The sequence below is a fragment of the Phyllobates terribilis genome, unplaced genomic scaffold (genome assembly GCF_046119375.1).
Source record: "Phyllobates terribilis strain yellow unplaced genomic scaffold, ASM4611937v1 Scaffold_2__4_contigs__length_985480577, whole genome shotgun sequence".
In the NCBI taxonomy this organism is placed as follows: domain Eukaryota; kingdom Metazoa; phylum Chordata; class Amphibia; order Anura; family Dendrobatidae; genus Phyllobates; species Phyllobates terribilis.
The window spans coordinates 866,184,157-866,211,892 of record NW_027362762.1 but is presented as its reverse complement, the minus strand read 5'-3'; the positions used below and the strand labels follow the sequence as shown (position 1 = coordinate 866,211,892).

At 40.3% G+C, this 27,736-nt stretch overlaps 1 protein-coding gene across 2 annotated transcripts in view; it reads right to left on the bottom strand.

Annotated features, from left to right (window-relative positions):
* CTPS2 (CTP synthase 2) overlaps positions 1 to 27,736 on the bottom strand; it is a 235,292-nt gene that overhangs the window by 22,388 nt on the left and 185,168 nt on the right. For both annotated transcript variants that reach the window (XM_073668039.1, XM_073668038.1), the window contains one exon: positions 7,162 to 7,241. In XM_073668039.1, the coding sequence (XP_073524140.1) occupies positions 7,196 to 7,241 (46 nt within the window). In that variant the 3' untranslated portion in view covers positions 7,162 to 7,195. The remainder of the gene's footprint in view (positions 1 to 7,161; positions 7,242 to 27,736) is intronic.

Genomic DNA, 27,736 nt, shown 5'->3' with positions numbered 1-27,736 from the left:
GATATGCAATATGTGGAGGAAAACTACTGTTTGGGGGCGCAGCAGGGCTTGGGAGTGAAGGAGCACCATCAGACTTTTTGAATGCAAAATTTGCTGGAATATTTAGCAGACGCCATGTCGCGTTTGGAGAGCCCCTGATGTGACTAAATAGTAGGCGTTCAGATTTTGCTGGACTGGTTTGAGGGCGCCATGTCACATTGGTAGATCCCCTCAGGTGCCAGATCAGCCGAATTTCCCCTTAAGTGACCCCATTTTACAAACTAAACCTCTAAATGAATTCATCTAATGGTGCAGTGATCATATTGACACCACAGGTGTGTCACAGCTTATTATACCTTTGGGCAGTGAAAAAAAATAATTACCACAATTATTTTACCACCAAAATTTTGATTTAGCCCCATTTTTTACATTTTAACAATGGGAAATGGGTAAAAGTGGCACCAAAATTTGTCCCACAATTTCTGCTGAATGTAGAAATACCCCATATTTGGCTGTGCAGTACTGCTTAGCCCTACGGCGAGGGACGGAGAACTTTTTGCCTCCTGGAGATTTTCCTAGAATAGTTTTGCAGAGTTCATATACAGAGCCCGTGCTTCAAGAGCAGAATCCCCCCTCAAGTGACCCCAGTTTGTAAATTATACCCATTGTGAATTTATCTACTGGTGTAGTGACGATTTTGACTCCAGGTGTGTTCTCCAGAAACAAGCAGCAGTGTATGTTTCTGAGTGAAAATTGCAAACTGCCGTTGTGGTGACCAGTACGTTGTAGTGACCAGTATGTTGTGCCCAGCTTGTGCTTCTGGACACATGCACTCATAAATTAGGCGGGTTCTCATCGCTACAGAAATGCCAAACATGTGGACGCTAACTGTGGTTTAGGCACACTGTGGAGCTCAGAAGGGAGGGAAGCATTTGGATTTTGGAGCACAGAATAAGCTGGATTTCTTTTGGAGGGCAAGGAACCATTTTGCTTTTCCAGAGTCTTTGTGCTACCAGTTACGTGGAAGCCCCTATATATCCGTTAATAGATGATGGACCTGAGTGGGGACTTGCTTTTTCTGTGAATGGAGTTGAAGAGTTTATTGGGAACATTTTACATAACATTTTGGATCACATTTAACCGGCGCTCTACGCGGAGCACTTTTATTGGGGTTAGCATCTAAATCTCCGAGTGACGCGATTCAAATGAAACCCCCGAGGGATCCATTCATGAGGCAGCACAGTTACTCTGGACTCCGTCTGGCCTCTGTTCAGCGGTGTCCTTCTCTTCAAAACTGTGGTCAACCGCGCTTTTATGCATGCCTAAAAAGACGGACACTGCCAGATCACAGGCCAGACTGCGTCCACAGTACCTCCATCTGCTCCATTACAGGGAATCTTCCGCCGGGGCTCCATCTAAATCATGTATTTCAGAGATTTACACAAAAACCCCAGTGTAAGCGCTCAGCGCAGATCAATGTGTGCCAAGCCTTACTGTGATCCTTGGGTGGCAGAATGAACAAATCAACAGCTGGTGGAGAATTGGTTTTATTTATTTTTTACGCCGTTCCTCTGGCGGTGTAAGTGATTACACGACTTTATTCTTCGGGTCGGTACGATTACAGTGATAGCAGATTTATATCGGGATTATATGTTTGGCTACTGTCACACACTAAAAGACGCTTTTTATTGTAAAACAAGTTTTTGAATCGCCATATTTTGATAGCAATCATTTTTCCATATTTCGGCGTTGTTTTTTGTGGGACAAGTTGACGTTTTTATTTGTATAATTTTCGGGCAAATTACATTTTTTAATCGATTTCTATTCCCATTTTTGCGAGGCAGAATGAACAAAAAACAGCAATTAAGGAATTGTTTTTGGGGATTTTTTTTTTATGCCACTCTGCGTGAGGTAAAATTGATAAGGCAGCTTTATTCTTCGGGTCAGTACGATTACAGCAATACCACATTTATATAGTTTTTTATGTTTTGGCGCTTTTACACAATAAAATCTTTTTTTTAGAAAAAATAATTATTTTTGCATTGCTTTATTCTGAGAGCTGTAACCTTTTTATTTTTCCGCTGATAGAGCTTGTTTTTTGCAGGACAAGATGACGTTTTTAGCGATAACATTTTTATTTACATTCGTCTTTTTTATTGCGTTTTATTCCACTTTTTGTTCGGCGGTATGATGATAAAGCATAGTTTTTTGCCTTGTTTTTCATGGTGTTCACTGAAGGGGTTAACTAGTGGGGCAGTTTTGTAGGTCAGGTCGTTCTGGACGCGGCAATACCAAATGTGTGGGGGTTTTTTACACAGATAAATGTATTTATTGGATTCATATTTTTTCTTTTTTTTTGTTCTTTATTTTGTGATTTATTTTAAAATATTTTTATCATTTTTATTAACTTTTTTTTTAACCTTTTTACGTTGTCCCACTACGGGACATCAACTTTCCCAGCCCTGAGCAGCAGATCAGCGTCTGACTGGCAGGGAAGAGGCGTATCTCTGAGCAGGCACTGACAGGTCACCTTCCCTGAAGGACCCCGCAGCCATCTTGGGACCGGTGGTCACCACAGAAACCATTAGCACAAAGTGATTGCATTGCATTGAGCCCACTCCCTCTGCGATACCCCGCGATGTTGCTGTCACTATTGACAGAGGCTTCACAGGGGTTAAACGCCCACGATCCATGTTAGCACCGATCGTGGGCATTGCTGCGGGGTGTTAGCTCTCACATAGTGCTGACAGTGCATGAGCCCGCGCGATCACGTACGGCGCTGTGAGAAAACGCAGCTCCCGAACCATGTCGGGAAGGGGTTAATGGTTGGCGAGATGTTCTTTTCCTGAAATTCTGTGCCCTTTTTTCTCTACACATATCTTTGATCATTGTGGCCAAAGAGTTCTATTTTAACCTCATCAGTTCACAGGACTTGTTTCCAAAATGCATCAGGCTTGTTTAGATGTTCTTTTGCATACTTCTGATATTGAATTTTATAGTGAGGAAGAAGGAGAGGTTTTCCTCTGATGACTCTTCCATGCAGGCCATATTTGTGCAGGTGTCTCTGAACAGTAGAACAATGTTCCACAATTCCAGAGTCTGCTAAATATTTCTGAAGGTCTTTTGCAGTCAAGCGTGGGTTCTGATTTGCCTCTCAAGCAATCCTTCAATCAGCTCTCATTAAAATTTTGCTTGGTCTTCCAGACCGTATCTTGACTTCAACTGTTACTGTTAACTGCCATTTCTTAATTACATTTCGAACTGAGGAAAGGGCAACTTGAAAACGCTTTTCTACCTTTTTATAGCCTTTTCCTGCTTTGTTGGCCTCCATTATTTTCATTTTCAGAGTGCTAGGCAGCTGCTTAGAAGAAACCATGGCTGCTGTTTTTTGGCACAAGGTTAGAGGAGGCTGGGTTTTTATAAAGCCGGGAAATGTGCATCACCGGGCCTTTCCTAACGATGATAGTGAACAAGCCATAACACTAACAGGCTAATTAAGGTCTGAAACCATGGTCAAAGTTATCTGAGCACACAAATCTACAAGGGTGCCAAAACTTTCGCATCAACCCATTTTCCTTTTTGAAATTTTTAATATGTAAAAAATTACAATATATTTTTATGCCTAAAATATAATGGAAATGTGTCATCTTTACCTTTAGGCCTTTTAGAGATCATTTCATCTTCAACTTTCTCAACTGTTCACAATAACAGTAATTTTGACCAGGGGTGCCCAAACTTTTACATGCCACTGTAAACTGTCTTTCTATAGCAGTTGAAATGGACTTTTGATATATGGACTTGCAAATTATAGTATAAAAATTGTCTACTGTTGTCTTTATATAAAATGTAAATGAATGAATGAATGAATGAAGAAAAAGTTTAGACTCAAATACACTGCAGTACATGTTTTGTTCTTTACTGAAAGTTTTATTGGGACACGTGAGAGGCCTATTCACACTGATGTGCAGAAAGTCAGTTTGGACACTAGTAATTTTGTTTTCACCATGGCACCATGGCTCACAATGTTATTAGAGCTTTAGGAGAAAAGGAAAGGAATTCCAGTTACTAAAGTGCAGCAGACAAATCTTTATTCCATAAAAACATATTCCGTAGTCATAACAGGATTAGCAACCTGTTTCGAACGCTCCAACCTGCGTTCTTTTTCAAAGGTCTGAAAAAGAAGAGCTTTGAAAAAGAACGCAGGGGAGCACTCAAAACACATTGCTAATCCTGTTAAGACTATGGAATCTGATTTTATGGAATAAAGATTTGTTTGCGGCACTTTAGAAGCTGGAATTCCTTTCCTTTTTTCCTGCAATTTATCAACGAGTGGTTCCTCGTTATTTCCGTGCTTCGGGACACCTGAGTCAGGGTGAGCTAGTGTTAATTTCTTTATTATTAGAGCTGTGACAGCTATATTTAATACGTTTTCAAACAGATCTTAGTGATCACAGGCAAGTCCAATGCACTTTTATGGGGTCCAAGAGGAGTTTAAAGAGACTCAATGGAAATGTGAACATAAAGTAAAGAGCATTTATCTTGAGTTTTCATATTCAAGTAACAGCAGAAATACCTCCTGAAGTTGCAGGAGAGTCTAGCTAGAAATCAAGATACAATAAAATCATCAAAGAAACATTCAACAACACCTTACTTTAATCACCCGATCACAGGCTTCAGGCCTCCTGTGAAATTAACCACAGGGGAGATCTGCTGTGAATCCACCAGGGTGACAGCAGCAGAGCATGCCGCTGTTTATTTTAAAACAACCCATGTCTAAAGAAAAAAAATGTTGAACAAATCCTTCAAAAGGGTTCTTTTAAGGGACTGGAATATTTAAAGCAGATTTTTATAAAGGCCACCAATGTTTGAAGGATAGGGGTTAAACTCATCATCAGAATGAAGACGCTTTGGTGGGTCTGACCACCAACAATAATACTGATAGTCTGTCCTAAAAATTTTATTTTTACAGCTCAATATTATAAACTTCTGTGAAGCACCTGGGGGTTCAAGGTGCTCACCACACATCTAGATAAGTTCCCTAAGGGGTCTAATTTCCAAAATGGTGTCACTTGTGGGGGATTTCCACTGTTTAGGCACATCAGGAGCTCCCCAAAAGCAACATGGCGTCCGCTAATTATTCAAACAAATTTTACAATCAAAAAGTCTAATGGCGCTCCTTCCCTTCCGAACCCTATCAGCGCGCTCATGAGAAATTGCACTACAAATTGTGTATTCCATTTTTTCCTGTTACCCCTGTGAAAATAAAAAAATTGGGTCTAAAGTAACCTTTTTGTGAAAAAAAGTTAAATTTTCATTGTTTTCTTCCACATTCCAAAAATTCCCGTGAAACACCTGAAGGGTTAATAAACTTCTTGAATGTGGTTTTGAGCACCTTGAGGGGTGCAGTTTTTAGAATGGTGTCACTTTTGGGTATTTTCTGTCATAAAGACCCCTCAAAGTCACTTCAAATAAGATGTGGTCCCTAAAAAAATGTTTTTGTAAATTTTGTTGGAAAAATGAGAAATCGCTGGTCAACTTTTAACCCTTATAGCTTCCTAAAAAAAAAAAAATTTTGGTTCCAAAATTGTGCTGATGTAAAGTAGACATGTGGGAAATGTTATTTATTAACTATTTTGTGTGACATATCTCTCTGATTTAAGGGCATGAAAATTCAAAGTTTGAAAATTGCTAAATTTTCGCCAAATTTCCGATTTTTTCACAAATAAACGCAAATAAACGCAAGTGATATCGAAGAAATTTTACCACTATCATGAAGTACAATATGTCACGAAAAAACAATCTCAGAATCAGATGAATCAGTTGAAGCGTTCCAGAGTAATTACTTCATAAAGTGACAGTGGTCAGAATTGAAAAAATTGGCCTGGTCACGAAGGCAAAAACAGGCTCTGGCGCGAAGTGACTAAAGCAGCTTTGCTGGCATTTTTCCGCTGGCTCTGCCTCCAGTGACTTTTTTGTGCAATTTAAACCATAATTATTGAGCGTTTATGATCGTGCTACTTCTTTTAACAGCTTCATGGTTTCTGAACCCAGAAGCAGTTGAAAGAAGTAACAAAAGACTGAACATGTGCACAGCAATGTAATTTTTACATTGCTGTGCATTATGTTAATTTTTTTTTTGCAGTAGTTTTGTGACGCTTTTTCAGGCAGGTTCCAGGTGGAATCTGCCTGAAAATGACATTGCGTGCATGTACCTTTAAAGGGGACCTGTCACTCCCAGAAATTATATTTACCAGCAAATATACTGGTAATCAGCATGCGAATGGCATCATGTCTGGTAGGCTTACTGGAATTGCAGCTACAGGAAGAAAATTAAGCTTTATTCTCCCTGCAGCTACTCACTTACAGTCATTGGGGTGGTGCAGGGAACGGTTACAGTCGCTCCTCACTACACAGTGAAGGCGCTGTAATCACTCCCCAGCACATTTATTGACAGTCTGATCTGCACACACACTCTGTACACACACGCTACAGTGCAGGATGTCAATCAAAGTGTTGAGGAGTCATTATAGCACGCTCACTGTAGAGTGAGTGGTGACTGCAACACCCACCTGCAGCACCTCGATGACTGGAAGCGAGAGGCTGCAGGGAGAATATCTCATTTTCTCCCTGTAGCTGCTCTTCCAGTACCCAGCAAAACAGGATTTAAAAACTATTTACCTGCAGATCACCCCTAAACATGAAGGTGAGTAGTGTTTCTGGAGGTGACAGGTTCCCTTTAAATTCAATAACATTAGTTAGTATGTGTCTAAAACATGAAGACATGAAAGATATTATTTTTGTCACCAATTAAGACAGATTTCTGACATATGTAGTTTAACAAATCAGTCCCAGTGTATCCTTTAAAGTTTTTCTTCTTTTTTTTTTAAATAGTAATAATAGTAATGTTTTTTCTGGATATACTATAGTGCATTTTCTCCTCTAGCTGCTTTACATATATTTTTGTACATAATAGGACTATGCTCCCTCATGTTTTATTATATAATCTTCCATTCTTTGCATGTATAGCTAATAATCACCTGCGTGATTCATAGCTTTGTTTATTTGCATGGTGCGGAATATAGCACCTGCTAACAGACAATAATAATTGTTCTAGAAATAAGATGGGACAATGAATGCTTTTAGCAAATTAAAAGTAATTAGATTTATAACAAATTCAGTTACCAGATATTTAATCCTCGCGATTTACTGAATGCAGTTAATTATCTGAGAAGCTCTCTTCACTGGCGTCACTGTAGCTATCCCTATAAAACAGGAGAAAAAAGAGAATAATCATTTTAATAGCATTGAATTCCTTTGGAGATATTCAGTACAAATAATTCCTTAAATGGTAATCTGGTAATAATTATCGGTCCATGTTTTTTTTTTTTCAGTGTTCTTGATCCACTTTTGGTGCATGCTTCAGTTTTTACCATTTTTGTTGCATCAGTTTTTCTCGTATGAAAGATTCTCCTACTAATTTAACATATGAGCATGTAGCTCTTTCAAAGACAAGTCCAGTGATACCTTTTCATGGCCAGTTCCGTTCCTCCACTACTGAGAAATCTGTGTTGGAATTGATATGCAAAGGAGACTGAAGATCTGATGCCTTTGTCCAATACTCCCTTCTATTTGACTGACAGGCTCAATGCAAAGGCCTTCAAAGAAAACTGTCTGAAGTTTTTCACCACCCCATACTATTTATATACCCATGAAGCTCTTTTCAAAAACAAATCCTCTGTTACTAAGAAATCAGAGTTTGAATTGATATGCAAATAAGGCTAAAGAGCTTTTGTAGACATGAAGCCTCTGCCACTCCAGCTCTATTACCCACCCAGTGCTGCCTCCTGAAGCTTGACTGACAGCCAGTATGCTGTGTGACTTCAGGCAAAGGAACTGTCAGTCAAGAAGGAGCAGGCAGCACTGAGTGGGGAATAGAGCTGGAGTGATAAAGGCTCTATATTTACCATAGTCCTTCAGCCTCATTTGCATATCAGTTCAAATGCTGATTTCTCAGTAATGGAGGAACTGACTGGACATTTAAAGGTATTGATTGACTTGTCTTTGAAAAAGCTACATGCACATATAAATAGTTTGGGGTTGAAATCCTGCTAACATATTCCCTTTGAGGCAAAATAGTGTGACTTCAGGCAAAGGAATCATCAGTCAAGCAGTAAGAGGCAGTGCTGGATGGGAAATAGAGCTGGAGTGACAGAGGCTTCAGATCTGCAAATAGTTATTCAGCCTCATTTGCATATCAATTAAAAGACTGATTTCTCGTAATAGAGGACAAATTGTCTAGGTAAAGGTATGACTGGATTTGTCTTTGAAAGAGATATATGTGCATATCAATAGCTTGGGTGTGAAATCCCTTTAAGGAAGTATGCATTTTACAAAACACACAGAATGCCTCAGCTCTATTTTCCATTTCAGTTTCAAGAAGTAAAGAATTTTTTTAATTAATGCAGTCCCATGTAACCAGAGATAACTCCAGAACAATTAACGTTTCAGCTCTGAATCCAGATCTTCTCCTGAATGAAAATGTCTATAGTGCTATGGTGGTTGCGATAGACATCGCTGCTGTGTGTCGCTATGAAGTTACACAGCATAGAGGCTGTCAATCAAGCAGGAAGAGGCGATGCTGGTTGGGGAATAGAGCTGGAGTGACAGAGGCTTAAGATCTACCATAGCCATTTGTATATCAATTCAAATGCTGGATTTGTCTTTGAAAAAGCTACATGGGGATATAAATAGTTTGAGGTGTGGAATCCTGCTGACATATTATTTTTAAGTCATGTTTGGTTCTTTCAACTGTTCTAAGGTGTAAAAATACAAAATAAACTTAAAGTGACCTCAAGTGATATGTTACTAATTTACTCCACCCAGGGGGGCAGAGATGAGTGGATAATGAACAAGTTATATCCCCTCTACTTCACACTTAGATTTAGAAATTGTAGTGGATGAAAAATTACTGATTAGCACAATATAAAAAAAATCAACCACATGCGGAGTATAAAAATTATATTACATGAAACTTTTAATGAAGCCTTGTAAGAGCTGCCCCTGCCAAGGTAAACAAAACTTTTTTTTTTGTTGGGGGAGGGGCTTATCAACTTTCACTAATTTCCTGGTAAAAAAAAAAAATTCAATATATTTGCACAGGTGTGTTTTGTAAGCAATGTTTTGTTTCTTACACCACTCAGTTTTCAAAAAAGTAGGTAGGGCAGCACGGTGGCTTAGTGGTTAGCACTGCTGCTTTGCAGCGCAGGGGTCCTGGGTTCAAATCCATCCAAGGACGACATCTGCAAGGAGTTTGTATTTTCTCTCGGTGATTGCGTGGGTTTCCTCCGGGTTCTCCGGTTTCCTCCCACGATCCAAATACATACTGATAGGAAATTTAGATTGTGAGCCTCATTGGGGACTGCAATGATAATGTATGTAAAGTGCTGTGGAATATGATGCAGCTATATCAGCAATGCATAATAAATAGGACACATCTACCAATCCCTGCTTCTCCTCCTCTCCTGGTTGGGTACCGCACTAATCTTCTCTCCTATATTTTTTGTAATGTTGTTTAACTGCTGCAAAAAATAATTGGCAACAGCAGCAACCATCGCGTTGTAACATTTATAAATATAAAATATATGAAATATCTACACATACTATTTTGTATAAAGTTTTGTACAATAAAATGGACCAAAAGGTCTGAATACGTTGTCCATAGTAAGTATTCCCTGGTCGCCACACTAATACAACAGTAACTGCTAGAAGCCGGAAGCGTGTGGGAGTTTAGTTTTTGGATCGCTGAGACTAGTTGTCAATTTTCTATCCACCTGTGTTTTGCTGCAGTGAGCTGGTACAGTGGCATGTAAAAGTTTGGGTACATCTGATCAAAATTACTGGTATTGTGAACAGTTAAGCAAGTTGAAGATGAAATGATCTCTAAATGGCCTAAAGTTAAAGATAACACATTTCCTTTTTATTTTAGTAAAAAAATATATACATATTTTCATGTTTTATATTTTAAAAATTACAAAAAGGAAAATGGACCGATACAAAAGTTTGGGCACCCTGCATGGTTAGTACCCAGTAGCAACCCCTTTATGAAAGTATCACAGCTTGTAAACGCTTTTTGTAGCCAGACAAGAGTCTTTAAATTCTCGTTTGAAGGCTTTTTATTCATTCTTCCTTTGAATTCTTCCCGTTCTGTGAGATTCCTGGGTCATCTTGCATGCACTGCTATCTTGAGGTCTAGCCATAGATTTTCAATGATTTTCAGATTAGGGGACTGTGAGGGACATTGTAAAACCTACAGCTTAAGACTTTTGAGGTAGTCTAGTGTGGATTTTGATGTGTGTTTAGGATTATTATCCATTTGTAGAAGCCATTTTCTTTTCAACTTCAGCTTTTTTACAGATGGTGTTATGTTTTCATCAAGAATTTGTTGAAATTTCATTGAATCCATTCTTCCCTCTACCCATGAAGTATTCCCATACATTTGGCTGCAACACAACCCCAAAGCATGATTGACCCACTTCCATGCTTAATGTTTGGTGAGATGTTCTTTTATTGAAATTCTGTGCCCTTTTTTCTCCAACATACCTTTACATGTGTAAAAGGGGGTATACATAGCAAAAACAATTACAATAATCTTGAACAATACAAGTCAGCGACTGTTACAGATGGAAAGAGGACCCTGCAGGCGAGGGCTCACAATCTACAAGGGATGGGTGAGTATACAGTAGGTCAGGGGAGAGCTGGTCGTGCAGTGGTATGGTGGAGCAAGGTTTACTGCAGGCTGTACACTTGTCAGAAGAGGTGGGTCTTCAGGTTCTTTTTGAAGGTTTACACGGTAGGCGAGAGTCTGATATGTTGGGGTAGACAGTTCCAGAGAAGGGGGGATGCACAGGAGTAATCTTGTATGCAATTGTGGGAAAAGGAGATAAGAGGAGAGTAGAGAAAGAGATCTTGTGAGGATCGGAGGTTGCGTGAAGGTAAGTACCAGGAGACTAGGACACAGATGTATGGAGGAGACAAGTCGTGGATGGCTTTGTATGCCATGGTTAGAGTTTTGAACTGGAATTCAGATGTTCTGTTGCAAACTTCTGATGCCGAATTTTATGGTGAGGACGCAGGCGAGCTTTTCTTCTGATGACTCTTCCATGAAAGCCATATTTGTGCAGATGTCTCTGAACAGTAGAACAATGTACCACAACTCCAGAGTCTGCTAAATCTTTCTGAATGTCTTTTGCAGTCAAGCAGAGGTTCTGATTTGCCTCGCTAGCAATCCAACAAGCAGATCTCACTGAAATTTTGCTTGATCTTCCAGACCTTATCTTGACCTCCACTGTTCCTATTAACTGCCATTTCTTAATTACATTTCAAACTGAGGAAAGGGTAACATGAAAATGCTTTGCTATCTTCCTATAGCCCTCTCCTGCTTTGTGGACCTCCACCATTTTCATTTTCAGAGTGCTAGGCAGCTGCTTAGAAGAACCCATAGCTGCTGTTTCTTGGCACAATGCTAGAGGAGGCTGGGTTTTTATAAAGCTAAGAAATTTGCATCACCTGGCCTTTCCTAACAATGATAGTGAACAAGCCATAACCCTAACAGGCTAATTAAGATGTGAAATGTTGGTCAAAGTTAGTATCTCAGCACACAAATCTCCAAAGGTGCTCAAACTTTTGCATTGGCCCATTTTCCATTTTGTAATTTTTAAAATGTAAAAGATTTTGCCTAAAACACAAAGAAAATGTATCTTTAATTTTAGCCCTTTTAGAGATCATTTCATCTTCAACTTGCCTAACTGTTCACAATAACAGCAATTTTGACTAGGGGTGCCCAAACTTTTACATGCCACTGTATGTAATTAGCTCTGCGTGGGAACCATGGGTAGGGATTAGTGATGAGCGAGCATGCTCGTTACTCGAGATTTATTAGCATGCTCAGGCGAACACCGCTGTCCAACAGTCGCAAATCACGCACAAGGGAGTGCTTCAAACATAACACCGAGAACGCTGAAGATACTCGGTGTTCGCCCGAGCATGCTCGCCGAAAGGGTTAACAGAACATATTCACTCATCACTAGTAGGGATCCCTTCTATGTAAACCCCAGCAGACGGTCTCTAGCTGAAAGTTATTTAGTTAGTTCAGCTAGAGCTGGTCTCTGTGATACTTTGCTCCTGTTTGCTATTTTGTATATATCCTGTTGACTGATCTCGGCTTGTATTTTGACCACCCGCTTGCCTTCTAATTTGAGTAATGTGATATCACATGGCCACCTGGTATACATTCTGCGGCATCGGAATGCAAGGTAGTAACTAAGGGTAATGAGAATGTCGTATAACATAATAACTTCGGGACGATATAACCTCATGATTATTTATGTGCATGTTGGAGGGAAAGAACACGCATGAATGAGGAAAGACATAGAGTAGACAGGTTGGAGGGAGTCCCAAAAGGGGTATAAAAGACCCAAGCATGGCTCAAAAGGGGAGATTAAGCAGTGAGGCATCCTTGGAGGAGAAACATCCCAGGAAAAAAAGACATGCCTGGGAAAACGTTTCTAGGGACCATGCCAAGAAGGAGGCCTTATTGGGGAAGGAGCTATACCAAAAGAGAAGACATTCCAACAAGGAACAAGGGCCACACAAAGGTGGTATAACAAGGCGGCACCAAGCGAGAGACCTATCAATCATCTGCAGCGGGAGAAGCCAACCAGAGGCAGTTTTTTAAAGTTCTTTTTCTCTGAAACGCTGGAATGTTTCAGAGAAAAACATATCCAGCTGCAATCGTGCTGTCAGGCACTGATTTATGCTGCCTGCGATTTGGGCAGCATGAATCAGGTGACAGGCTCCCTTTAATTTTATGCTACTTATTTAAATTTGGGTATATACAATTTACTTTCATACACTTTTGTTAGTATGCCTTCTTTGCTGACCGTCCCCTAGAATCCATGTAGGGTTATTATTGTGCGATATTTTTATTCTTTGACATTGATATTGTCGATCCAGAATTCTTGTCATTCGATATCGGTATTGTGTCTGAAAAAATATTTCTTACCATGACATCTCTGCAGACACTGATTGGCTCCACTGGTCACGCACTGAGAGTATAGGAAACATAGGCGAGAAAAAACAGTGGGGTATCCGGCGAGAAGTATGGAGAAGCAGAGGGGACTGATAGGTGATTATATATGAATATAAGATAGGCGTGGAAAATCCCTTTAAGTCAGAAATCTGCTATAAGATAATAATATATATTCTTATTTCTACAGAAAATAGCTTCAAAGATAGTCTAATAGTTACATTTCTCAGCAGCTTACCTTAGCAAGGTATCCAATAATACTAATGCTTCCCTATGCCTTCCTGTATTGATTATCTTCTCATTATTCCATTCTAATTCCTTCACGTTTGACGGACTGTCTACCATATAAGTGATCTCTTGTTCTGTTAGATACATTTGCTCCTAATCACTTCAATAGACTTCTTTGCTTTGATATGAGTGACAGGTTACACAGTAAAAGCATATATATTTGCCCCGCTAAAGCTTTGCATACACTAGGACACCCTCCACTGTTCCTAGAAACCCAATATTTTCTTGGAGTGCACAAAGATGGTGTCTTTCAGTATGCACTCAGAAAATCCAAGATAAAAATAACCAACTCTGATCTCCGAACATTTTTTGTGTCTACAGCTCCTATATCGACCTAGGAGTCTCCATGATAACAAACTGCAACTCAGGGTCTGGATTTAATCTGTAAACACAAATTGGTAGGACGGTTTGCAAAGTTGCCTCATTTCTTATTTTGGATAATTTGGCAAAGTGAAAATTGGCGGCAAAAGTGGACATTATTATTTTAACATAAAATTCTAAGGAATATCTAGGATGTACAAGAAGCTGGTATAGGTATTTGATGGTTACTCTGCACTAAAAATAACAGTCAACATTATTCAAAAATTCTGCATAAAAAAATTGTGATGTTCAACATCTCCATTAAAGAAGCCCTCCATTAAGATTTTTCTTCGTATATACAGTACAGACAAAAAGTTTGGACACACCTTCTCATTTAAAGATTTTTCTGTATTTTCATGACTATGAAAATTGTACATTCACACTGAAGGCATCAGAACTATGAATTAACACATGTCGAATTATATACTTAACAAAAAAGTGTGAAACAACTGAAAATATGTCTTATATTCTAGGTTCTTCAAAGTAGCCACCTTTTGCTTTGATGACTGCTTTGCACACTCTTGGCATTCTCTTGATGAGCTTCAAGAGGTAGTCACCGGAAATGGTTTTCACATCACAGGTGTGCCCTGTCAGGTTTAATAATTGGGATTTCTTGCCTTATAAATGGGGTTGGGACCATCAGTTGTGTTGTGCAGAAGTCTGGTGGATACACAACTGGTAGTCCTACTGAATAGACTGTTAGCTGCTTTTTTCTTGCCATAATACAAATTCTAAGTAAAGAAAAACGAGTGGCTATCATTACTTTAAGAAATGAAGGTAAGTCAGTGCGAAAAATTGGGAAAACTTTGAAAGTGTCCCCAAGTGCAGTTGCAAAAACCATCAAGTGCTACAAAGAAACTGGCTCACATGAGGACCGCCCCAGGAAAGGAAGACCAAGAGTCACCTCTGCTTCTGAGGATAAGTTTATCCGAGTCACCAGCCTCAGAAATCGCAGGTTAACAGCAGCTCAGATTAGAGACCAGGTCAATGCAACACAGAGTTCTAGCAGCAGACACATCTCTTCAACAACTGTTAAGAGGAGACTTTGTGCAGCAGGCCTTCATGGTAAAATAGCAGCTAGGAAACCACTGCTAAGGACAGGCAAAAAGCAGAAGAGACTTGTTTGGGCTAAAGAACATTAGGAATGGACATTAGACCAGTGGAAATCTGTGCTTTGGTCTGGTGAGTCTAAATTTGAGATCTTTGGTTCCAACCACTGTGTCTCTACATGCCTGGTTTCCACCGTGAAGCATGGAGGAGGAGGTGTGATGTTGTGGGGGTGCTTTGCTGATGACACTGTTGGGGATTTATTCAAAATTGAAGGCATACTGAACCAGCATGACTACCACAGCATCTTGCAGCGGCATGCTATACCATCTGGTTTGCGATTAGTTGGACCATTATTTATTTTTCAACAGGAAAATGACCCCAAACACACCTCCAGGCTGTGTAAGGGCTATTTGACCAAGAAGGAGAGTGATGGGGTGCTACGCCAGATGACCTGGCCTCCACAGTCACCAGACCTGAACCCAATCGAGATGATTTGGGGTGAGCTGGACCGCAGAGTGAAGGCAAAAGGGCCAACAAGTGCTAAGCATCTCTGGGAACTCCTTCAAGATTGTTGGAAGACCATTTCCAGTGACTACCTCTTGAAGCTCATCAAGAGAATGCCAAGAGTGTGCAAAGCAGTCATCAAAGCAAAAGGTGGCTACTTTGAAGAATCTAGAATATAAGACATATTTTCAGTTGTTTCACACTTTTTTGTTAAGTATATAATTCCACATGTGTTAATTCATAGTTTTGATGCCTTCGGTGTGAATGTACAACTTTCATAGTCATGAAAATACAGAAAAATCTTTAAATGAGAAGGTGTGTCCAAACTTTTGGTCTGTACTGTATGTATGGTGGGTAGTGTGAGCATATTAATATACTCACCTATCGTGTTCTCCAGGATCAGAGTTGTCCCTCTCATCTTCTCAGAGACATCACCACTCTGCAGATTCTCCAGGTCATACTGAGCTCTGTGTGACCGGGAAGTAGCTTGCACAAAGTAAGCCTATGGAGCATGAGAACGAGGCTCCGAAAGAGGCTCCATGGACTTACATTGCAAGGGAAGATTCAGACGGCCACATAACTCGGACGAGGATCGCAACGCAATGTTCAGACTGGCGTGACAGCGTCATGTATTTCTATAAGACTGTCAAGCTCGGGTCAGGAAAGCCACCAGCCAGGCTGAGCATTACGTTGCGAACCTTGTCTGAGCTGTACCATCTGATTCTTTCCTTAAAGAAACTTCTGGCTCACGCATAGAGCATTGAATGAGGCAGGTAGTCTGAAGTGCGGTGACGTCACTGAGAAGAGGAGCAGAACGTTGCTGGATCCTGACGAAAGTAGCAGTATATGAGTATATTAATACACTCAAACTACACTACATAAGTATATATACACATTTAATGAAAAAAAATTAATATTACTGAACTCAGGTTGGTAATCCCTGATCTGACTACAACGGGCCCCTATTGCACTTATTTGTCTCAATTTTAACTTTTGCAGTCAAGGCTTTAAAATTGTTAATTATCTTGTCGAAGATTCAGTAAAATCTCGAGGTTTCTCCAGAATGTTGCGGTTTCCATGTTTCTGTAGACAAGAAGTGACCAAAAAGACAGACAAGGTGGCAGCTAAAGGAAGCACTGCAGGTAGCAGAAAGCCTTTCTGATCTCAGCAACTGCAGATTCAGTGTAAATCGTCAGGAATATTGGCTGCCAATCAAACCACCATCCCACAGTGTTTCATTATTGATGTGATGATTGTGAAGCAGCATGCAAATCCACTTTACACCACAACAGATCTCCATGCAGAAAAGCATTCCTTCTGTTACCAAATATATAGATGTTCTTGCACGGACATTTTATTTTCTTTTACAGTATTTGACTGAAGACTACAACAGTAGCACTTGATCAGTAATTAACAAGAAATAAATTAAAACAAGTTGTATATATGTTCTAACTGATGGAAATGTCCTTTAGCTGAAACTAATTGTTTAAAGATGGATGCGTCACCAGATTTCACAACAGATTCTCTGAGAGATGATAAGACTGGTATATTCACTTTCATAATCCATGTCAGAATGGCTGCATCATCCTTTTTGAAAGTATAAACTTAATCTTTGCTCGCTTAGCCTGATTGACAGCTCCTCAGTGTCCCTCCTCCCTGTTGCAGCTCATCCCACAGTTGTACATTACAAGCTGCAGGTGTCAGTCAAGCTGGGTGGGAGGGTGTTCATTGAATACACTTCCGCCCCCTTTTTTGACGTAAAAGATTTGAAAAGTCACAAATTTTGGGCCAGCGCCGAGTTGCGGCAAAATTTAGTGACTTATTGTTTTCGACAGTTTTTACCAGCTCCAGCGAAATGGACAGAGCTTGGGGCAGAACGGGGGCACAGTAGGGGTATGGTGCCACAGCTCATCTAATTCATGATGAGATGTGGTACTTCCTAAGCTAGAAATCTTACTCCACTCCCTGAATGGAGTGAGATTACTGCCGTAGCGATCAGAGGCGAATGCCACTCGTCACATGCTCCAGATTCATGAAAAGGCATGCACCTCTTCATGAATTAGGAGCATCTGACTCCACCACAACAACTCACCTTGATGAAATGGGGCCTTCGTCTCTAGAGCTTTCACTGTTTAGCAGGACTTATAAAAGGCAGCCATTCTGACATGGATTTATAACGTAAGCACACCAGCCTCATCATGTCTAAGAGATCTACCATGTCTATTACATCTAAGGGCAGGTTCCATTAAACTTTTAGAAACTGAAGATTTTGGAAAAGTAGGTTAGGATGTGAAAAGAGCAACTTGACTGGTTATTAAAGGGAAAATGTCACATCCCAAACTGCTATTAACCTACAGATATGGTGTTAATCTGCAGGTTAATAGCGTTCCAAAGCTGTACTAATAGCCCGGCTGCTGGGAGGAAATGTATTTTAATAACTCCCTGCATTATCCGGTTTTCAGTCATGAAGGCGCGTCTGGCGCGGCTTCAGTCACCACTAAGTACATAGTGAGCCACAGTTGTAACTGCACCCCGGCACTGACTGACAGACGCTCTATAGTGCATAATTGTTGACTCAGCTGTCAGTCAGTGCCGTGGTATGGTTACAGCCACAGCTCACTATGCACTGAATGTTATTGAAGCCGCGCCGGCCACGCCTCTATGACTGAAAGCTTGAGGCTGCCAGGAGGATTAAAGTTGATTTCCTCCCGGCAGCAGGGCTTTCAGTGCAGCGACAGGGTAGCTTTGGAACACTATTACCTGCAGATTAACCCCATACCTGCAGGTTAATACCATTTTGGGATTTTAGGTTCCCCGTATCGCTTCTTTACTGCTCTATTATAAGAATTTTCATATACAGAAATGTGAAAAACAGGCATGCTCACGCAAGTGAATTGGTGCTAAAATGAAGGAGTTCTCCATTTTTGTGGCTTCCAGGTGTATGCTCAATATGCACAATGTGATAACCACTAAATACATCTTTGGGGATAAATCCATAGATGCAAAAGATGCCAATCCATTCATTTACTTAGTTCAGGACTGGAGGTGGAAGAGACAGCAATAAAGAACTCTACTGTGCATCCAAAAACAAGTATTGCCATTTACTACAGAATCAGAAATTAGAGAAGCAGCCAAAGTTTAGTAATTATATTATGTTATTATATTTTTTATTTTCTATTAATCTTTGTTGTAGCAAACATTTTTTTTGAAAAAAGTGATAAGTTAGTGCAGCCATATTGATTATTACCTTTGAATTAGCCTCCAGCAATTGATAGTAAATTGTAACTTTAGTCATTTTTTTGACTACAGTGACAATTTACCTCACTGTATGTTAAAGCACCACTCCAGCAATCATTGGAGTGGTGCTACTAATCTAACTTCTCTGCCGCAGTCTTATACTTACCAGCCGCTGTCTTTAGTTCTTCACGGTGCCGCTCCGGTTCTGTGCCGTCATTTTGTGACCTCAACTTTTGACGGATTGGAAGTCAGAGGTAACGGTCACAAGCTCTCAGTGTAACTCTATGACAGCTTCATTCTGGCCTCGTTCTGGCTCTCATAGACTTACATTGAGTTGTGACTTCCGGATCGCCCAGCAAACACCGAAGCCATCCAGGAGGTCACAAACTGCTGGAGACTGACCGGAGCGGTGCTGATAAAAGATTAAGAGAAGGGATGAGTGGACCCGTTTAAGTTTGGGTTCTGGTACCAGACCCAAACTTTATTCCAAAGTCCGGTTCGGGTACCAGAACTGTACCCGAACTTGAGCCAGAACCCGAATCCCATTGAAAACAATGGGGACTCAAACTTTTGAGCTGAAAAATTCTCTCTCTCCACCTGGACTTCACCCGTAACTCCGAACATTGTTGCAACGGACTTCCGGGAGAAGTCCGTGTTCAGCGTTTAGCACCGGACCCTAGCTGTCCGGTACGAGCTACCAACTTTTAAATTCAGGTTCGCTCATCTCTAATGAAGACGGCAACTGTTAAGTATGAGACTAGGTGCAAGGAACTTACATTAGTAGCACCACTCCAGTGCTGCAAAAAAAAACAAAAAAACACTGGAGTGGGGCTTTAATGATTCAGGGCTATTCTGGTGAGGTGTTTACTGAGACTACTCTGGTGAGGCGTTTACTGAGACTATTCTGGTGAGGTGTTTACTGAGACTAGTCTGGTGAGGCGTTTACTGAGACTACTCTGGTGAGGCGTTTACTGAGACTAGTCTGGTGAGGTGTTTACTGAGACTAGTCTGGTGAGGTGTTTACTGAGACTAGTCTGGTGAGGAGTTTACTGAGACTATTCTGGTGAGGCGTTTACTGAGACTACTCTGGTGAGGCGTTTACTGAGACTATTCTGGTGAGGCGTTTACTGAGACTATTCTGGTGAGGCGTTTACTGAGACTAGTCTGGGTTCAGTAGCTGGTGTCACTCCCACTAGACGCGATTGACAGCCCCTGCACTGCCGGCATCTTCACAATTTTGGGCTCCTCCATAATATAGCTAATAGACCACTGCAGACGAGAACCATGGCAAAGGAAGAGATGCCAGGAGGAGGGCAAACTGTGAAGATGTCAGCAGTGCAAAGGCTGTCAATTATGTACAGGGGGCATGACTGCAACTACTTCACCCGGACTAGTCTCAGTAGATAAATTCCAAAATAGATACCTGTAAAGTTATCATCCAATATGGCGCCATTTCTTCTACTGTTGCAAAAATAGCAACTATAACAACCCTAAAAAAAATGTCAGTATATCTGTATGTAAAACATAATTAATTACCAGTCTTTACTAATCATTCTAATTTCTAATTTATTAGTTTATGGGCACTTTCTACATTTTGGGTGGAAATCCAATGTGTAGTCTGTGTATTTCTAATCCATTAATCAATCCAACTTGTGAAGGAAGCACTGCCATTGATAGCACTGCCATATCCTGTTTGGCAAACATGCAACACAAACACAAGTGCATTTTAATACTTACTTTCTTCAGAAGGAATCAATGGAAGCATTAAAATATAAGTAACAGAAGATTAGGCACTTTAGAGAAATACAGCCCATTAAAACACAACAAACATTATTAACGGGAACGACATCAATTGCCTCCCTAGTTGTCATTATCTGGGAAATCTCACTTTTTTTTGCAAAAAACCCAAAGTAAAATGAGCATTTTAAACACTTTCCTTCTTCCATTGAAAACTAATATAATAAATAATAAATGTAACAATAGAAAAACATTTGCAGAAACGGAAAATCTAATAACAAAATCAATAAGTCCATGTGGAAAGCACATTTCTACGTACGATACAGGATGAAGGGGAAGGAAAAAAACCTTTCAAATCCTGTACACTGAACTGATGAATACTCACGATGTTACGGTATTATTCTCCGACATCGTCTTTTTCAGTTCCTTAATGGAATATATTGGATTTTTAAACCCCAGCTACACAAACAGGTCGCTTTCTGGCTCTGAACGTTTCCAATCAATTTACACAATACAAACTAACAATCTTCCTATCAACTCTAAAGCAGATTTTTGTGTCTGTGTTGGAATAAAGCCCATTGTTATAACTTTCTTCCGATAATTGGTATATTCACATTCCTGTAATTAAAATCAGGCAGATAATCCTAGCCAACTATGTTTTAACCCTATGTGCAGTATTTAGAATTCAGAATTATTGATAATTTTGCATTTCCGTCAACTGTTTCCTGTTTCAGTCATGAGAAGTATATTAAAGGGAATCTGTCGTGTAACCTGCGGGCAGAGACCCTGATTCCAGCGATGTGTCACTCACTGGGCTGCTTGGTGCAGTTTTAATAGAATGCTGAGCTCTGTGTAACCCCGCCCACAACCCTGATTGGCAGCTTCCTGTACATTTTCAGCAAGCTGCCAATCAGTGATGGGGGGCGGAGTTACACATATTAGCTTGACTCGCCTCCACGTGAGCCTTAGTCCTCCTAATAAGTGACTCATCCCCAGAATCAGGCTCTCTTGCCTTATATTATGCTGCTCTTAAGATTAAACAGCAAAAACCTGCTGACAGGTTCACTTTAAGAGCAAGTAATGAGATAAGTAAAAAAATAATTACAAAGAAGAACTAGAAATCACCCACATGAATATTACATTATGGCACATGTATAAAACTGGCTTGGTAGGGCAGTTTTTTCTTTTTTTTTAAGCATGAAAGTAGCTCATGTGTCTCATAGCCGTTATAGATTTTATTTTTTCGTCGAGAAGAGAGACAAAAATGTTTTCAATTTATTAAAGGGCGTACGTCTTTTATTTAATTACATGTATTTTTTTTCTCAACATGAATTACTTTTAAAACTGGTGAATTAAACACCAGTGCAATAAATTTGTAAAAACGAGTGAACGTGGTGAGAAAAGGCTTCCCTACGATGTCTTCCCGTACCAGACTCTTCTTTCTCACATCACTTTTTGGCTATTTCCTACTTATTTATGCCTTCTAGCATTCGGGGAGGTGGTGGGAGTACACGTTTTACACTTCTGATGGTAACACTCTCTCCTCTGAACATAACACAATCCAGCAGATAAAACATTTCCATAAAACAGCTAGCTAAGCTATTGTAGACATTACGCTGCGCAGGGTCAGGGGGTCTTATCTTCTTGTGGGAGTTATTAGGAGAACCTCCAGAATGTAAAAATATGAGACTCGATTCATCAAAGCTTATATGCCAGAAAACTGTCAAAAAAAGCTTTGAAAAGTCGCAATTTTTTGCAACTTTTCCGTTTTCACTCCATTTTTACCCAGATTCGACAAAGCGGATGGAGCTGAGATGGGAACGAGGACCGGGGCATTACAACTCCCACTTGTCAAATTCATGATGAGCTGCGGCGCTCCTTATATCACAAACCTTGCGCCCCCTCATCAAGATCGGAGTAAAAAACACTGGTCTTGATGAATCGGGGCCTAAGTCTTTTATTTTATGAATATGACTAATACTTTATTAATTTATTTTAATTAATAGGTCCATAATCTCGTGCCTATTAAAGGGAATATCTCACATATTTAAATTTAGTTTTCTTTTACAATTTGTGTTCTCTAAAAGAACTGCTGTACATACACCACACTTACTAATGTGTTATAAGTTTTCAGTACTTAGCTCGGCAATTGGGTGTGACTTAGTGGGAAAGAGGTGTGGCTAAAAATGAGGGTGTGAATTAATATGTAGTGCCGTGATCCAAGTCGCCACATCATAAGACAACTTATTAATTATTGGATTATTGGTGTAAGCTCCGGGTAGTCAGTGTAAAGATGCACCAAATTTATAAATCATCCTGAGCCACTGTGATTAATTTGGTGCAGTTTAAGACTGTCTGTGTGATGCAGAGTCATTACTCGCGGGCAAGCTGTGAGACAGGGTAGTCGAGAGGTCCGAGGTCAGATACCTGAAGGGCTCGTAGTACATAGGAGTAAGACAAGGGCGCGGTTAGATAACAGTCTGGGGTCAAAAGCCAGGAAGGTATGTCAAGACAAGGGAGTACAACAAAAGGTAATCAGAGGCCAAGTCCAGGGTCAGATACCTGAAGTCAGAGAGCGTCAAAAGCAGAAGGGACAATCCACAAGAATAGGCATGAAAAGTCCGAGATTCAGCAACAAAATCAAAAAGTCAAACACAGAATAAGCAACCATACCTAAACAAGCTAAGCTACAACTGACAATGTGCTGCTCACAACAAGCCAGCTAAAAAGCTTGCAAAGCATTGAGGACGGGAAGCACCTGGGGAAATGCCTGCAAGCTAGACCAGATTGAGCAGCAGGCCTGTCAATCAAAATGATGACAGCCTAGCATGCCCCAGGATCAGATTGGAGGACTGGACTGTCACTCACAAAACAGACAGTTCAGCACACTCCAGATCCGATAGGGCGGCTGAGCTGTCACTCACAGCGTCCCTAAGCCCCAGTCAGTGACGAAACTGTGACAGTCTGGTGGTCTGGTGCACGTTAAGACACATTTGGTAAATCGGCCCTAATGTATTTTCGATTTCATGTTGCAGATATTAATGTATAAAGTCTTCCCTGGGAATGGTCACATTGGAGATACAATGGAGACTTCCTTTCTGTATAGTTTTAATAGACAGAAATGCAAGAGGTTTGCACTGTGTGCCAGCTGATATTAATTTGTTAGTCAATTGACTGCAGAAAATGATGAAGGACAGCCTTCCCCCAGGGTATGACAGGAGGATGCACACTATAGTTTATAGTGTTATTATTTTGCCTCCAGCAGTGCACTGTCAATGTCAATAAATTGCCTTACATTCATTCCTTAGTCCATATAGCTACGCTGGCAACTGACATAGAAAAGACAGGAAGCATCAGGGTATTGTGACGGCTCTAGTGGTAAGCGAGAATAGTGGAATATTTCAAGATTTTTCATTTAAATAGTCATGGAAAAAAATAAAAACACCAAAGTAAACTAAGGCCCCCCATACATACTAGATGGTTGTCGGCTGAACAGTTGATTGCTGAGCCAGCAGCTATCTTTGGACACTTTGCCGAGCGCTCCTGTGCTCTACGAGAGAGCATTTGGGAGACATCTTTGGTGGCAGCTTATCACAGGGGGAACAACAGGATCTGCAGCCTGAAATCTGACATCTTTTCTGACAACCATCTGTTCAGGGCTCCCACACACATTAAACTGTCGACTCAACCTGTCGATATCGGCAGGTTCTGCTGACATTAATCTAATGTGTAAGGGGTCTAAATGACTTTTAATATTCAACTTTCTACAAACACATTTTATAAAATGTATTATTATAATGGTTGGCGTTACACTTCTAAATTTCTGTGTTTAAGCTCCAAACTTGAACTGTCAGTGGCATAAAACAGTGTGCAGCAAGCTCCATAGCTCCCACCAAGTGGTGGCTACAGGCACCCATAATTTGAGAAAATAAATATCTATCTATCTATCCATCTATAGTCCAAAAATGGAAGCACTCACCAATTCAAGTGAAAAAATAAACATACATGCAACATTTCAGTTCCTCCAGGAACCTTTCTCTAGCAACTGTATGGTGCAACAGAGTGACATTAAATACTAAACTATAGTATAGGCATGAACACTTAATTATCAATTAATTAACAACAAACCCACACATGTAATACATAATGATTCTTCCAAAATGAATCATGTACATTGTGATACAATGACAATGTATTCAATATGCATGAAAATCGCTGTAAGCAATATGCAAGTGCATACAGTGTATAACTATTCAGTTGAATATTCCTATTTATTACATGCACGCCATCTGTTGCTATTTATTGATAAAAGTGTTCATGCCCACACTATAGCATTTAATGTCACTGTGTTGCATATACAATTGCTGGAGAAAGGTTCTATTATTGGACATGGGTTAATAAAGGCATCTCTATCATTTTTATTTTTCACTTAAATTGAGTAGCGCTGCTGTTTTTTAGGCTTTAATTACTACAAACCTGGCTGGAGTTTGGGGAAGGATTTCCACCCTGAACTATTATTATATTGCTACTTCTGCTTTCGAGAAATCAATGTATCTAAATATGTTAAGAAATTTACACACAAGAGAATGTTGAACTGAAAAATGACATGGTTTTAAAAGCTCAACACACACTTTAAAAAGGTAATTTATGTTTGCAAATTCTTTAAATGCAATATTATTATCAGTTACTTATTTACTCCCTGTAACGGACGTGCCCTGGTAAGCCACTCTCACATTAAGTCTCTGACCATGGCTCTTGGTGATTATTTCCTGGTTTTATGATATCATATACCCTGAATTTATGGTTATCTCATTCTCCTTGATGTACATATCATAGAATCATAGAATGTTAAGTTGGAAGGGACCTACAGGGTCATTTGGTCCGACCCCCTGCTCAATGCAGGAATCACTAAACCATCTCAGACAGATGTCTGTCCAGCCTCTGTTTGAAGACTTCCATTGAAGGACAACTCGCCACCTCTCGAGGCAGCACGTTCTACTCATTGATTACTGTCACTGTAGTGTCACATCTCACAAGCCTATCCGTGCTATCTCTACTTTTTTTCTTAATATTTCCCCCTCCCTTTTTGTCTCCAAATTAATCCTGTTTCAAATGCTGGGCAGCAGATTGTGCAGTAAAGTAAGCACAATGTGATTAATGGGATTAATTACAGCATTTCCTAGTAATGAAAGGGATATACAGACGGCTGTAAATAAAGGCAATGTCTACAAAAGGGGAGTGGAATCATTTCAACTCTAATTCTTACTATTTGTTAGAACTCTCCTGTTAGGTTTTTTCTATCTTGCTGGTCACATGACCTTGTTTGCCTATTTAATCCTGCTCCGCCCTCCTGGCCTTGCTGGACTTCATTGTAATTTCTACTCTTAAGTTAGCCTGGTGCTTAGTTACCTTTCTCAGTCAGTTTAGCTTGGTCTTCGGACCCTTATGTTCTATTTTGTGTGTTTGTCTTTTACTGCTACAATTTCTGCTAGGAGGTGCCCAACTTTATCCCAGTCCCTAGTTCTTGTAGGGATCCCTCCCTTGCATCTATAGGTCTTCGTACAGACTAGCCGAGGACTTTAGCGGGTCTGATCGCAGGATCAGGATCCCCGTTACATCGTAGGGATCTAGCTTAGTTCTATTGTAGGGACAGATCTCCTTTCTTTCCTTAGTGCTTGTAGCAGATCATAACAGTAAGTCCAGCCCAAAAATATCTCTAAGGAAAGACTTCCAGTTTCCATCATGGTGTCGGCTCAGAATTTGGCTCAACGCCTGCAGGGACTCTCTCTGGAGGTGGCCGAGCTCCAACAACACGTGAGTAGCTGTTTTGGAGCACATTTTGTGGAGCCTAAGGTACGTTTGCCTGATTTATTCTTTGGTGATCAACAGGAATTTTTTTCCTTTAAAAATGCTTGTTTATTGTATTTTCGTTTGAGACTCAGATCCTCTGGTGATGAATCACAGCGCATAGGGTTCATAATGTCACTTTTGCGCAAAGAACCTCAGGGATGGGCCTTTTCTCTCCAACCTAGTGATCCATGCTTTAGATCAGTGGATAGTTTTTTTTCTGCTTTGGGTTTGTTGTATGATGATCCTGATCGTGTCTCATCAGCTGAGACTGAATTAAGACATTTGAGGCAGGGATCAGGTAATGTGGAAAAATATTGTTCTCACTTCCGTCGGTGGTCTGCCCAGGTGGGGTGGAACGATTCAGCTTTGAAAAGTTTGTTTCTTGCGGGGCTAGGTGAAAGGGTTAAGGATTTGCTGATTGCTTATCCCACACCTGGAAACTTGCAGGAGGCTATGCAATTAGCTATACGGGTGGACAGGAGACTGCGTGCAAGGGTTAATGAAAGTAAATCCTCTGCCATGTCAGCTCCGAGTCTTGAGAGGGTCTGTACTGACATTGGAGAGCCGATGGAGATTGGGGCGATGGCACCCCGCTCTCAGGAAAAAGACCGCAGATCTGCTGCAGGTGTGTGCTTTTATTGCGGGAAATCTGACCATTTTATTAAGAACTGTGTGCTTCGTATGAACTTAGAAAAAAAAAAGGTCAGTTACGCCCGTATTGCCTGTTTAAATTCTAAGAGGGTATTTCTTTCTGCTACTACTGCTACTCAGGAAGAATTAATTGAATTTCGGATATTTGTGGATTGTGGTTCTACTCTGAATGTGATTGATGGGGGATTCTTGGAAAAACTTAAATTAAAACCCAAACCTTTGTCATCCCCTATTGCTGTGGTTTCTGTCGATGGCTCCCCCTTGAAGAGTGTTACTCACAAGGTCTGTGAATTTCCCCTCACTATTAATGGTATTCACCAAGAAAATTTGGATTTGGTGGTATTAAATAATTTGCCTTCTCCAGTAATTTTGGGGTTACCCTGGTTAAAATTGCACAATCCTGTACTGGATTGGTCTACCAATGAAATTAAGTCCTGGAGTCCTAAGTGTTATGACAAGTGTTGTAAAGGACGCATTGCTGCGGTGGAAAAAGGGGAATTACCTATACCTATTCAGGATTTTTGGAGAGTTTTTTCTGAGGAGGAGTCACAAATATTGCCTCCCCATAGAGACTATGATTGTACCATTGAATTTGTCCCTGGAGCGACTCTTCCTAAAAGTCGTTTATTTAATCTTACTATTCCTGAGAGAAAGGCTTTGGAGGAATACATACAGACAAGCTTGGCTGCCGGTCACATTAGGCCTTCCAAGTCTCCTGTGGCTGTTGGATTTTTTTTGTTAAAAAAAAAGGACGGCGATTTACGTCCTTGTCTGGATTTTCGTGAGATTAATAAAATTACTGTACGCAATCCTTACCCACTGCCATTGATTCCTGATTTGTTTAACCAGTTAGTGGGGGCCAAGTGGTTCTCTAAAATTGATCTCCGGGGGGCATACAATTTGTTGCGCATGAAGGAGGGTGATGAATGGAAGACTGCTTTTAACACTCCTGTGGGTCATTTTGAGAACCTGGTTATGCCTTTTGGTCTTACCAAT